The 14919-nt window shown below is 42.8% G+C and overlaps 1 protein-coding gene across 4 annotated transcripts in view; it reads right to left on the bottom strand.

The window, feature by feature from the left end:
• LOC142583459 (uncharacterized) overlaps positions 1–14919 on the bottom strand; it is a 197806-nt gene that overhangs the window by 5351 nt on the left and 177536 nt on the right. For all 4 annotated transcript variants that reach the window (XM_075693941.1, XM_075693949.1, XM_075693955.1 and 1 more), the window contains 5 exons: positions 13919–13998; positions 13778–13846; positions 10245–10347; positions 7148–7221; positions 1385–1497 (listed from right to left, as the gene is read on the bottom strand). In XM_075693941.1, coding sequence (XP_075550056.1) covers positions 1385–1497; positions 7148–7221; positions 10245–10347; positions 13778–13846; positions 13919–13998 — 439 coding nt within the window. The remainder of the gene's footprint in view (positions 1–1384; positions 1498–7147; positions 7222–10244; positions 10348–13777; positions 13847–13918; positions 13999–14919) is intronic.

Genomic DNA, 14919 nt, shown 5'->3' with positions numbered 1-14919 from the left:
TGATAGGAGAAATGCTAAGTGACTTGACGTGATATCATTTACGAAGATAGACTTTAAAGTGTGCTACTGAGAGTTTGTTTGTAGCAGATGTGTGTTCTTTATTTTTTTACGTCTCTTTGGAAACATCAGAAGCTTTTTCGAGCCCGAGTCCGTAGTTTCCCAGTCGAGATTTGCCACACTCTAGTGCAATTCTGAACTTAGCGACATTTTTATGCTCGTCTAGCTATGTTTTTGTGGCCATTGTATTGCATGTTTAAGATAAGTACAGTCCAGCAGAGTGTGAGTGAAGTGCTCTAAGCTCTATCCTTGTGTAATTGACACAACGTAAGTGACACCATTAGTGCCAATAATCCAACAGGCTACTGTATTTCTATTGGGAATTTTTGCTAGGGAAACTAAACAGGCATTGTACAGATACACTTAAACTTCCCAGAGACACTGCAACCAACCAATATAAATGTCTCAAGGAGAGTTCTCAAATGTATACATTATACTAATGACAAGAAACTTTCACCTTTTGCAATATATTACATCTGGTCAGAAGATAAATTTGATCTTCTACACAAATATTCTTATATCACTGAGGCTATTTCTTACTTGTTTACCTCCTCATACAATTTTAGCTCATTTTCCAACTCTCCAAAGCCCATCTTTCCTTATGTCGAAAATTGCCTATCTTTCCTCATGCCGAAAATTGAGCACATTGAGTCAACTATGCCTGTTTACATGCAAAGCTTCTTTCAGTTTTAAAAAACACAGAAGCGGCACAACCACATCCCTTCGTTCTCACAAGCCCCAATAGCCACATATTTTCAACATATCGACTTGCCTCACTTACACTACTCTATACATCCACTTACTGTATTTACCCGATAGTAATGACCTTTTTTCATGATTTTCATTGCTTGAACTAGAACCTCAATGTAAAAATTGACCATAGGTGGTGTCCAAACCCAGGCCTCATAGGGTGGTGCCCTCTGTATTTAAAATGCAGGTCTTAAAGGCTATGTTTTTGCTGGTTGAATGTGGCAGAAGCGATATTGAGAGCCGGAAACACATCATAGACGTCAGGTTTTGGACACCCCCTATTTTGAAGGTTAAGGTATGGGGTTTTATGTGCCACAACCACTTTCTGATTATGAGGCATGCCATAGTGGAGGACTTCGGAAATTTCCACCACCTGGGGTTTTAAAAAAAAAAATTTAAACAAATATTTTAAATCCTGCGGTGTTTAGTGTTACGAGAGAGTATACCACTCAATCTTCTGGAGGTTAACATTAGACAAACGGAACTAATGAAGCCCCTTTCTAAAAACTTATGTGACCACTTCTAAACTGAAAACCCAACTCGGTAGCCATAGACAAGACAATAGTTCGGCTCTCACCTTTGGCCAAGATCAGCTTTTCCAGCCTTTCAATGGTATCTTCAATATGGCTCAAGCGATCAACTTTTTCATCAGTGATTTGGTTGTTCAAGATATGAGCGTGCAATTCCTTCCTGCAGCAAGGAAAAAAAGTAGTTACACTGGTGCTGTTATTTCCCATATTAACTTTATGTGGCAAATTGATAATTCAAACATTTTTGTATAATTAGCTTACTTAATGGCACAAACTAAATATTCTAAATGTGAAATGGCTACACAATACTGCACAAAACACACTTAGACTGCAAGATTGGTGATACTGCTTCACTAGACACGATTAACGGGGCAACATTGCTATAACTCAAACTGTGAAAAAGAGTGAACAGACAAAAACGAGGATGTGCACAAACATTCAACCCTTTCAGTTGCACTTAGTGTTAGTCTCAAATTTACATGAAGTCCAATGATTATTCTGGAATAGGGGTGTTTGAAAAGTGAGAATTTGGGTGCCGTTAGCGTTATAAATTTCTATATGAGGTGCACAGCACTTCGTATAGCACAAACTACCCGAAAAGGTTTAGGCAAATGCAGAAACGAGGTTCTGTTAAATCTACTAGTTTGTCAGGAGCAGTTGTCATACCAGCGAATTCTGTTGAAATCAAGATCAACACATCCTGTATAATTAATTCTGTGGAGATTTCTGTGCTTTGAGTGGCACTCAAAGTATACAAAGTACACAAAGTTCAATGAGCTGCAGATATCAACTTGTGCCAGAGATGAGCCATTTACACCATTGAGCAACAGAGGAGGGACACTATATACTTTATCAGTGGCTGCAGACACTGCGTTGTCAGTGGAAACAATCATGCAGACCAATCTGCAACCCATTCTGCACATGACAGTGGCAGACAGGTGTGAACTTTATTCACAAGAACAGATGCAGCAGTTACACTTCGCTCCATGGCACACTGGCCATGGTATTACACTGGCCTCGTGGAATAACAAGTTCCACAAACAGTTGCCTACATACCATGGCTCCCGTATTGAAAACCTAACAACCACCTGGGCTGCCAAAATGTCAAGAAACTTGTACCGGCTATGATGTTGAATTTATCAAGTAATACTCGTTCATTATTGGCTGGGCTGACAGCTCTACCTGTAAAGCTTGCAGCTGTGAACAAGCAATCTCACATATGTGCATCTGCCCACGTTATAGCACAGAGATGCAGCAGGTGCTGTGTACCGCATCAGAGATGCTGGAGAACGGGCTCACTCGGACTCGCCAAAATTCTCTTCAGCTAGGCTCATTCGAACTAATTTTGTATACTCACTCAAACTCACCAAAGCTGGGCCCACTCAGGAGCACCAAAATTCTATTCAGCAGGGCTCACTTGGACTCACTCAGCAGAATCGGACGGGCCCACTTTGACTAGATACTCACTCACTTGGGCTTTCTCGTGAATTGAACACATCAAATAATGGAACACCATGCGAGACTAATTTATATAGCACATGCAGATGGATTACAATTAAGTACCAAACTGGTTAGCCTTTCCTTTGTTTCACACTCTCTCTCCCCAAATCAAATACAAATATTCAAGAAAAATATTCACTCAGTATCAAATCGAATATAGAATATTTTCTTATTTCTCAAGCTTGTGCGGTATCCCATTGTTAAAAAAAAAGTAACATGCATCGACAAGCGCATGCATCGACACGCGCATGCATTAACACGCACATGCATTGGCACCTGTACACATCGGCATGCGCATGCATAGACGCGCATGCATCGGCACCCGCATACATCGGCATGCGCATAAATCGGCACACGCATGCATCGGCACACGCATGCATCGGCGCGCGCATGCATCGGCGCGCGCATGCATCGGCACACGTACACATAGGCACCGGCATGCAATGACACAAACTTACATGACAATGACAGTAATGAGCGACATTATGAGCAAATGCAGTGCTTAGAAAATTTTTACAACAAATGCCACTACTATACAAAAAGCCGTTCTTTAAAAAAAAAGTGAGACATATTTGTCCCATTGACATTAAGCGGTCTCGAAAAAAAGCGAGATACATTTGTCCTGCTGACTCTCAAGAGTTTCAATGCAAGATTATTTCTGACTTCCCTCGTGAAACAAAACTCTTGAAATTTGTGTGGTATGAGTAAATGAGGTGCTGAGGAGTAGCTCACGATAAATTTCGCTTCCATACAAGCCGTTTATGAAAAAGTGCTATGTGTTTGTTCCACTGACCCTGTAGGGTCCGGGAAACAGACTGAAGTATGACGGACAAAGTGGCACAGCACAGGCCGTCCACAAAACGTTTGTGTGCAATTTTTTCATGCATGCATTGAACACAAATAGCACCGGCACAATGTGGACTAGCTATTGCCTCAAGATACGAAAATGGGTGCTTACCGAGAGCTAAAGGTGTAAAAGTGGGACATATATGCTGCACTGTCCTTCAAAGGGTTAATAAAGCAAATGCAAAACATATGCAGCATTTACAGTGTGCAAGCCATGTGAAAACAATGAGTGGTCACTAGTTCATAACCTTAATTAAAACATTAAAATGACATTGCTTTGTAGCAGTCTCCTATGTGAACTTGGTGGTGGTGCCCGAAGGTGTGCTTAACTTTTTCATTACTGCGCCTATATATATCGATTAATGTGATCGACAGTTTTTCTATGTGTTCTTATACACTTCTGTTGGAATTCTAATAACATCATGCACCCTCAGAAATTTTGTCAGATTTGACAATGTTTGGTAGACTGGGGAGTCTAGAAAAATAAAACTGCGACTGGAGGAATCATCGAGATCAGCCTCCAGTGCTCCTTGCACGTCTAATAAAAAGACTCGAAATTTGTGCTTTTGTCGTCTCGGCAAGATAATTTTTTTAACGACAGCAGCAGTGAAAACAGAGAAGCTTATCTCAGCTTGTCATTTTTCTGATCATACATATAGGCAGTTTTAACAATCTCTCAAACAATGATAGGTAGATGCTGATGAGTGCGCATCATTTTGCTAATTGGGTTTGACAAATATCAAGTGCAACTTTATTTTAGCCCCTGTGAGTTGCTTTTATCTATCAGCGCATAGACAGCGTATGCACAAATTATTACGAGTGATTCTTCCCGTCGTTAAAGTTATCACCCACTCAAAAGCACGTAGTCAATTACAGACCGACCTTCAACCGAGCTTGACTGGCTGTCTAAGCTCTTTCATTCTGAACACTGCCTGTTCAAGTGCCCTTATTTATTACTGTACAATATTGTGCAACATTGCACATTACTATACAGCATTGTACAGGAACTGAACAAAGCATGTGGACACTAGGTCACCTTGCTTCCTCAGAAAAGCTGATCGAACTCAATATTCAAGTATGAGGAGCCCTCTGCATGCTCCCTGAGCTGGCAACTTGCTTGGCAAGCCTAAAGAACGTAGGAAAAAAATGAACCAGGTGCCTGCTGCAATGAAGAAAAAAAATGCTCCCTGTACAATACGAAATTACCCATTTTCAAATTTGCGAAGCTACTGCTTTCCTGCATAGCAAGGGCATCACTATAGCTAGTATTCACACCAACAAATTTTCATCATTTTTTTGTGATCTGACTTACAAAAGTGTTAACTAGGAAGCAGGTCACATTTAGGTACTCTCAGTACTTAAACTAAAAATAGAAAATTATTTTCATTCACATTCCTTGAGGCGTTTCTTTGAAGTTTCACACAATTCTCAAAAATTGTCTAAGCAATTATTACTGCTATACATCCATTCAAAACACAAGCGATCAGGCTATAATATTATGTATTGCAGTATACGTTGCAACTACTACATCTTGAAATAAAATGTTAAAACATAAAAGCACCGAACATGAGCACATTTCTCATGGTAACGAAAGAGTTAAATTGCACCAAGGTTTCACTTTGACATAATTGGTGATAAACGAGCAATTTTGGAAACAAAGCATCAATGAGAAGCAATCTTGGCAATGCTGCAAGTCTGGTATTTGTGTAATTTTCCTATTATCAGCCTTTAAATAGAATCCAAGTTGCCGAAGAGTGTACATGGTGGTTAATGCAGTGAATATGATTAAGTCCCAGCATGTCATTTCCGAGACGTTTCAGCATGCCACATGCAGCCTGATCTTGAAAGATCATGTAAGGAGCATCGCGTTTGAAGTCATGCATCACTACAGGCAAGTGGTAATGTTGGTGTTTTTTAATCTTCAGTTTCAGTATCAATAATGCCTACTTATGCAAGCCTTTTCTGATGCGTTCACTTGTATTCAAAACAAAATTTTGCACAGAGGCTCTTTTATGCTGTTTCAAAATAGGTTTTTTGGGCAACCAAAAAATTATGTTGCAGTCCACTTCAAGTGGCAAAGAGAACCTCAGAAGCACTTGGGTGGGCTACATGCAGACTTCAGAAGTATTTGAGAACTTTCACCATTACTTTGCTTATAGACAGCCTTTAAATGGAACACTCTATGAAACAAAAAGCTATGTTAAATATATAGCAGAGGCTCGTGCAACAGGTGCCCTCTCCAATTTTTCAATGGGAATTTTAAATTGCACATTTCCATGTGATCGCAGCACCAAAATTTGCTCTATATTATACAGGTCCTGCAATATTAAAGTTAGTAGTAATTTTGTTTGTTAGGCAAATAGTTGCTTCTATAGAGAGTTTATGTACCTTGACAAACAATAATTATAAGATTGGCAGATCTATAACAATACCGTATAGACGCGTGTAAGGGGTGCACTTGGATTTAACCTTTTCATGAAAATGATGCCAGCAACTTGAGCACACCCCGTATTCCCGGATGTACCACTGCATCAGGGGTGAACGCACAACTCTCACCACCTAGTAGCTGCACACAGAAGTATCCAGCATGTGAAAATTCGCCAATGTGCATATATGCAGCATTGGGGCACCCAACACAATTGCTTCTCCGGTGGAAATTTTTTTTCTTTCAAAATTTCAGGCATGAGGGTGCGTCCCTTAATTGAGTTGTGAGTTGAATAACTTTATTTTGTTTGATTCCTCTGAAGCGCATCCCGTTCCCAGTTACCAAATTTTACAAATGCTGATTTCACATATAGGCAGGAGTCTCAACACGGGCAAAGTGCCATGTGACGTAGCTTACTACAGAGGAAGCACAGCTTTAATTAGCTTCTTCCGGCTTCTACGCTGACATGCTACAGAGGCGCTCACAACATTTGGTAGGTTCCTCTTTGTATAGAGACTCCTGCCTCCGACTTAACGTTGTAGATGAATACAATCCCTGAACAAATTTTGGACAGGCAGGATGCCACAGGAACGCCCAAATAATCGGGCAGTGCCGGAAAAAAGAATTTAGGTCGTCATGTAAACTTTGGTCTTTTAACACCAGCACTATGGAAAATTTAATTAACTTTGTTCAGTATTATGCACTCATAAAATAATATGTACTTGAAATACTACTGTGGTGGTTCAGGCCCTCAAGGGGGTTCTTCGCGTCCGCTTGTCGCAAGCCATCACGGAAATGCAGATGTGTGTGCGAGACCCTGATAGTGCCCAACTTTGCAACACTAATATTAGGCTGTAATCTGCAGTCTGAATGAGTGTTTTAGCTGTTCTATTTGGCAATCACCCTGTCGGCCAGCAGCAAAGGCATCAATTTTTATCACGCCCACACTATAAACACCTAGAAAAAAACACAGCAATGTATGAATGAACCATGCTTTTAATCAAGCTTTTCAACAAGGGTACTGGCTGCCAACAATCACCTCATGTTAAGCAGCCTGGCGAGCTCTTTGTCCAGAGTTGAACCTTCATCAGAGTCACTGTCATCGGACGAACACTGTAAAAAAGAAACTGCCATTAAAATGCACACATCATATTGAAATTGGTAACTCAAGGCATATTTACAGCTTTAAGCATACATTTAAAATGTATGCTTCAAATCTTTAGCATCCTTAAGTGAGAACTCTTTCAGCCAATGTTCACAATGTTGCAGTTTTGAAGTCCCGTAGTGAAATATTTACACCTGCATTCTAAACAATCAGCATTTCATATATATGACCTCAGATCCACCAATTATTACATCTTATTAGATGCAACTGCAAATTGCACCCAAACTGGATAAAGAGGTGCATTGTTTATATTTTTTGGCAACATAATCACATGAAAATTTCGATAGTCAGCCAGAAACAAATTTACTGCCATAATGTTTGAATGTCACTTGCAATCTGTCTTTTGCAGGTTGTCACACAAGAAAGCTTAGGGACTCTCACTGCAGTGAGCAAGATATCAAGTGCTACTAAAGAGCTTTTCGTTAACAGGGGGTTGAGAGGCAAAATAAGATAACTAAGAGACACAAAGAAGTGCATCCTCGCAACCGATTTACTCTCAGATGCCTCACAACACAAAAACCCCAGACGTACGTATAACGGCACAAGGTGTGACATGTTGACAACATATTATCATAGCTAGTCTCTAAGGGAAATGCAACTAATTCTTGTAAAGTGGCAATGCAGGCCTGCTGCTGCACCTCCCACCAACTTTTATGATATAGAAGGCCTTCACCAGTTCACATGCAGTGATATCCCTGCTTCACTGTAATTGTGCTCGCCAGCAGTAGCTCACACAAGGAAAATTTGCAGTGACCTCATAAATGTTAGCTAGTCCCATCCTTAATTGACAAGGCATGTTCTTGCAGTCAAGTTTGAATTATCTGGTGAAGACCAATTATAGAATTGACACAGGATTGCCAGCTGGAACCTTTGGTTGAAATCTAACTAAACGAATGACTGAATTAACTGGAGTTGAATTAATGGAAGTCCTCTAATGTCCCCAGAACAACAAAAGGAAAGAGCTGCCTATCTGAGCCTCCCCTGATGCAGCTAATAAACACACTAATGTGAACTTTTTCTGTATTATTAAACTCGTTTCATACATAACCAATCTTGCATGGAATATTGAATGTCAATTACAGTCGATTCCGGATGTATCAAACTCGAAGGGGATCGCGAAATAGTTCGATATATCAATAATTTGAAATATAAAATATGCATGTCAAAAGCTTCTCTAACAACTCCACACATCTCAAGGCAGTTTCCCGATGTCGTGACTAACGGGAACTTACCGATCTGTGCCTCCAAGGCGCGTAAAAAAACAAACACAGTGCAATGACCAGAGCACTTTATTTCGTAAGAAAAAAATCTGTGACCTTTGCTTGTTTTTTTTTATGCACCATCAAGTTCATTAAGCTCTCCTCAAGCTTGTTCACAGTGTCCAAATGAGAAAGGCCAGGTCCTTCCATTGTGCCACAACAGCAGTGAGTGACGCTGAAAGCTGATGCAAGTTCAGCTGCAGTGCATGGTGGTTGGTCCTCTTCGTCGGAACCTTCACCGCTGCTCGAGTCTGCGTCCTCGTCACCAATGATGTCAGCCACAATCTCAGCGTCAGCGCGATCCGTTACAGCTTGCACGCCGTCGTCAGCGTTGACTAAATCGTGTGCTGTAACGCCGCCTGGGATGGCGCCTGGCAATGTCGAGAGCTCGCAAACTTTATGTCCAGGCATCCAGCATCATCGTCTTCACTGTCAAGACAACCGTCGTCTGCAGCTACCACAAAGCTACCACAGCTACCACAAAGGAATTCTGAAAGCCGCGGCTACCAACAACTTTTTCTCGCCAGCCTCCACTCGTCGAATGATGTCCGCCTTGGTTGAAAAATCCAAATTCTTGAGTTTTTTTCACGGCCATGGCTCTGGAACACGTGCCAAAAGCGGAAAGAAAAACGCACTACATCACACGAGTCTCAAGCCTTCAAGTTGGCCTTGCGCGTTGGCGTTGGCCCAAGCTGCACTGACCTCGTTCGTCTCGCTGCGCCAGCGGTGTCAGCCAACCAAAACACAGGAAACGGGCACCTGCAGTCAGCGTGGTTTCTCCCTTTCACTTCCCTTTCACACGTCACGTGCCTTTTACCTACTCGCCCCTTTCTTAGAGTGCAGGGTCGCGCGCGTGAGATTGCAGGAACATCGCGAGAGCTTCGCGAGGAGAAGCACACTTGCGGGGATGGGATGCGACGAAAGAAGCGCACTTGCAGGGGTGGGGTATGGTGGGAGAAGCGCACTTGCCGGGGCGCAGCTCAGCACGGAGTTCGATACATCGATATGCCGGTGTACTGGAGTTCTATATACATGAACAATAGTGCTATACTTTTGCATGGGATTCCCAAGGGGATTTTTCAACTGTTCGATATAGGCAATAATTCGATGTATCCGGGTTTGATATATCCGGGACCAACTGTATTTCTTTTTTTGACTTGTGAATCTGAGGTTAAAGCTTCGCATCCACATTTGTGGACACATTGGCCAAGTAGGACACAAACCTCGTTACACACGACTATATAAAGGGAACTCCCCGAGGTTAAAATTTGTAGGAATTATAACTGCCGAGCTGAATTCCGAAATTTAAGATCGTTGTTCATTAGAAAAATGATTTAGAGTGAGGAACAAGTGGGAAAGCAGTAACACTGTTCCTACTTTCTTTTTCTTCTTTTTGTGTGTGGCACTGAAATATAGTACTTGCTCCACAATTGTACAGCCCAACATTGTGCTGGCACAACAAAGTATATAAAAATGTCAAACTTTCAGTTTCAGACAATAGCTTTTTTTTTTTTTTTTAAGCAGCGAGGAGTTAAAATGCTGACTTTGTGAATGACGTTCACCTATTAATTATGCTAGGAAATCTCTGCCGAAATTAGTTGTAAGCAGAGCTTGCAAATTTACCATCTGAGATATTCTTACAGTTGCTGAAGATACTGGTGTGGCTAGCTTTACACTTGCGTGCTTATTATGTAGCAAAGAGAAGAACTCACAAGCCAGTACGGGCTGGTAGGGTCGAATGCACAAAGGGCCGCCATGACTTCCTGCCTCAATTTCTTCACTGTGCACTCAAACAGGTTCAACAAGTCCACAACACTGTCACAGGAAAGCCAAAAAATGAGAGTCATGTTTCAAAAAACCCTTTCTCACTCAAAATGTGTGCATCACAATGAATGTATACAATAATACACAACGAAAACATTCATTCATTCATTTCAGCATTTGTTCTTTCAAAAAAGAAATGTACAGATTCCGTGACAAGGGCAAAAAGCTGCTGTTCTAGCCCGCTTGACAAAGGCCCTGAATCTATTGTACTTGGCAGCAGACATATTGAATACATCATTCACATATGAATAATACACTGACAGCATGCATTTTAAGGTATGCATATTATTATTTTTTTTATTTCCATGCCAAAATTTTCTAGAATTTTCTGATTAATTGCTTGAATCTGGAGTGGCTCAGAACGATGACACTTCCAAAATGCGTGATTAAGCTTAGATATCACGTACACGGGCCAGTGATCTACGTTTCCTTCAATTACACCAGACTACACATAGCCGTCCGAGCTATTTGTGATAAGCAAATCAAGCAAGCTTTCGGAATTGGTACAAATTTGTGTGGGTGCCGTAATTACGTTTCTGCAGCAGAAACGTAATTCGCTTGTTGAGGCCGAAACTCGCTTGTTGAGACCGCAGCGGGAGGAAAGTGCCGCGTCAAGGGGCAAGGTCAGTTCGCGACCGTACAGTAGATAAAATGGAGAAAATACGGCGGTGTTGTGCCAGGCAGAATTATACGCAAATGTGAAGTAAGGAAGGGCAATGTCCCAGTCATGGTGGTCCTTGGAAACGTACTTTGACAGCATATTGGTAAGAGTACGGCTTAACCGCTCTGTCAGGCCATTGGTTTGAGGATGGTATGAGGTAGTCAGCTTGTGTTGAGTGGAGCAGGAACGCACAATATCAGCGATAACTTTCGAGAGGAAGTTACGACCGCGGTCAGTAACCAGCTGTCGCGGGGCGCCATGAAGAAAGATAATGTCACGCAAGAGAAAGTCTGCGACGTCAGTGACACAACTGGTAGGGAGAGCCCACATAATAGCGTATCGGGTGGCGTAATCAGCTACGACGGCTACCCATTTGTTCCCAGAGGACAACGTGGGGAAGGGACCGAGGAGGTGTAATCCAACACGAAAGAACGGTTCCACAGGGACGGTGACCGGCTGGAGATGACTGGCAGGTAGCCCCTGAGGTGTTTTCCGACGCTGGCAGGGATCACAGGCAGCAACATAGCGTCGGATGAAGGGAGCGAGACCAGGCCAATAGAAGCGGCGGCGGACTCGGTTGTACGTGCGGGTTACCCCAAAATGTCCTGCAGTGGGTGCGTCATGCATCTCAAAGAGCACAGTCTGTCGTAGATGTTTTGGCACGACAAGAAGAAGATCAGATCCGTCAGGTAGGAAGTTCCTTTGGTACAGAATGCTGCCCTGGAGGACATATCGGCGAACAGATGCGTCGGTAGGTGTACAGCGCAGACGCTCAATGAGTGCTCGCAGCGATAGGTCTCGGTACTAAATGCCGTTGGCGGTACTACTGTTGGCGTCGTCAGGCTCGTCTACCAGGTAGCGAGACAGACTGTCAGCGCCCTTGTGTAGTCAGACAGATTTGTAGGTGACAGAATACGAATATTTTTGGAGGCTTAAGGTCCAGCGACCAAGTCTTCCTGTAGAATCTTTCAGTGAGCATAACCAGCAAAGCACATGATGGTCTGTGACAAGGGAAAAGGTCGGCCATATAAGTATGGGTGGAAGTTCGCAACAGCCCAAACTAGGGCCAGACACTCACACTCAGTGATGAAATAGTTGCACTCCTAGGGTGAGAGGAGCCTGTTGGCGTAAGCGATAACACGGTCGTTGCCACGGTGGCGTTGTGCCAGTACTGCGCCAATTCCATGACCGCTGGCATTAGTTCGGACTTCAGTAGGCGCAGAAGGATCGAAATGGGCCAGAACGGGAGGCGTTGTCAGAAGGTCGATTAGATGCAAGAATGCAGAGGCCTCGTTATCGCCCCACTGGAAAGGGGAGTCTTTTTTTCAAAAGCTCGGTTAGTGGTCATGCTATGGATGTGAAATTTTTCACGAAACGGCGGAAGTATGAACAAAGGCCGATGAAGCTGCACACATCATTGACACACTTTGGAACGGGGAAGTGCATAACAGCATGGATCTTGCCTGGGTCCCTTTGCACTCCATTCGAATCAACGAGATGTCCAAGGACGGTAATCTGGCGACGACCGAATTGGCACTTCGATGCGTTGAGTTGCAGACCAGCTCGACGAAAAATGTCCAGGACTGGTGAGAGGCACTCGAGATGCGTAGCGACCGTTGGGGAGAATACTATAACGTTGTCCAAGTAGCAAAGGCACATGGACCATTTGAAACCGTGAAGAAGGGAGTCCACCATGCGTTCAAAAGTGGCAGGAGCATTACATAGACCGAACGGCACCACTTTGAATTGATAAAGACCGTCGGGTGTTACAAAAGCAGTCTTCTAGGGGTAGGGATCGTCCACGGAAATCTGCCAGTAGCCGGAGCGAAGGTCAATAGAGGAGAAATAGCAAGCACCGTGGAGGCAGTCAAGGGCGTCGTCAATCTGAGGTAGGGGATGCACGTCTTTTTTGGTAACCCTGTTAAGGTGCCGATAATCCACGCAAAAGCGCCATGAGCCATCCTTCTTTTTTTACCAGTACAATAGGTGACGCCCATGGACTACATGATGGTTCAATAATGTTCTTGGTAAGCATTTTGCAAACTTTTGCGTGAATAACTTGACGTTCAGCCGGTGAAACTTGATACAGGCGGAGATGAATAGGAGGGGCATCACCGGTATTAATGCGATGTTTAACAGCTGTAGTTTGGGCCAAAGGACGATCGTTAAAGTAAAAAATATCGTGGTAGGAAAACAATACGGTAGAGCTCACGAACCATGTCGGGCGCAATCCTTTTCTGCGATCTGCGACAATTACAGAGTAAGGCAAGTGCTGAGAGCTCTGCGAGCACTGTTTTCGCCACTTTATTGACACTGAAGCGAGAAGCAGCACCAATGTGAATTCGCTCGCTGCTGCAGGTGCTATCTCGAAAGCGGTCGTCTTACGGGATGGACAGAGGGACAGGTTTCTCATTGGGCAAGCACAGAAATGCTTACGCATAAAAAACACGAACAGAGGGAGAAAACAACACGACTCTTCCCATGTATTTTTGGCACTTTACTCGCAGTATGTCATACCAGCAAGGCTAAATTTCTACCCTTCTCCAGTTTCTTGCTAGTTTGTTTGGTCAAAGAGCACTTGAAAGCAAAGAAAGAAAGGAAAGCAAAACAAAGAAGGCAAAGCAAAGCAAGTATTTTACGTCAAATAAACATTCGCATGAAAGAGCTAATGTAAAGCCAAATGCGATTAAAATGAAACAAGACATCACCTTCTGACAGACTAATGAATGCCCCTTATCCTCGTTAAGCGTAATTTCTTACTTTTTCAATGGAAAGAGTGTGACCTGCTGAGCCAGATGTTGGCGGATCTTCACTCCAGGAACGTCATAACTGCAAATTAGTGGAACAAAGGCGAAAAATCAGTTTTCTAGAAACTAGGTACACACTTTCCCTCAGTCCTACCTGGCCATTTGATTGAAAAGCCAGCCATGGTCTTCTTTTTTCAGGACCAGTGTTGGAAAACGGATGCGTTTGGCCTCCAGCTAAAATAGGACAATGAAAGAAAATCACTAGGAATGAGCATACTGCACCTAGCATTTAGGTTAACGTATAATCTGCCCTGTACTTTTGTCAGCCTTCTATTAGCGCTAAGAACCATGACATATTTCCACTGGTTTTCCTACTTTAGGAATGTAAAAGACACAAAATATTTTTTGTGAAACATAGAAGTGCAAAAAACAAACAAAAAGAACCATATGAATCAACATATGTATGTATCTCTACACAAAAGCAGGGTTTGCACAGAAAATTTGACTCAAAATGCAAGAATTTCAAGGATGATAAAGGCCAAATTTCAAGGAAGGGGAAACAAACTTTGAATATTCACACACATACACTGGAAAATAATGAACTCTCGTTCATCTTAGCTGCAGTTCCTTGCAGCTAAACAGTTGCCGAGTACAATACACACTTCAAGATCTTTAAAGGGGCCCCGCACCAGGCCACATAGCAAATTTTGGTTATACACTGGAAGTTGTTAAGTGCCCTCTAAGGAGTGTTCTACCACAATAATTTTTCAAATCAGTTCATTAATAGCAGAGACAGAAATATTTGAAACGCCACAAACTCGTTGATTTCAAGGGGGGCGTCACCGTCAACATAGACACACACTCCACTTGCACTGTTTATCCTCTGCAAGCGAAGTTACTTCACTCCATTCTCCCACACCGGAGCCGGTGGATCGCAAGACCAATACGTCATGGGTCCTGCCACTTTTTTCCCCCTCTCTCTTGTATTTTTACTGAATGGCACACTTCCGGTGATGGTCTTGTATGAGTTGATGCATTTGTCTTGTTTCACACAATGGATGGTTTTCCACGCTCTGAACGAGAACACCTGACTAGCGGTAGAAGTCAGTGCCACAGTCACGAGCACAGAGGCAGACGTGAGAGGATGAAAGAGCT

The sequence above is a fragment of the Dermacentor variabilis genome, chromosome 1 (genome assembly GCF_050947875.1).
Source record: "Dermacentor variabilis isolate Ectoservices chromosome 1, ASM5094787v1, whole genome shotgun sequence".
Taxonomy (NCBI): Eukaryota; Metazoa; Arthropoda; class Arachnida; order Ixodida; family Ixodidae; genus Dermacentor; species Dermacentor variabilis.
The sequence above is the reverse complement of the archived record's forward strand: the minus strand, read 5'-3'. Positions and strand labels throughout refer to the sequence as shown.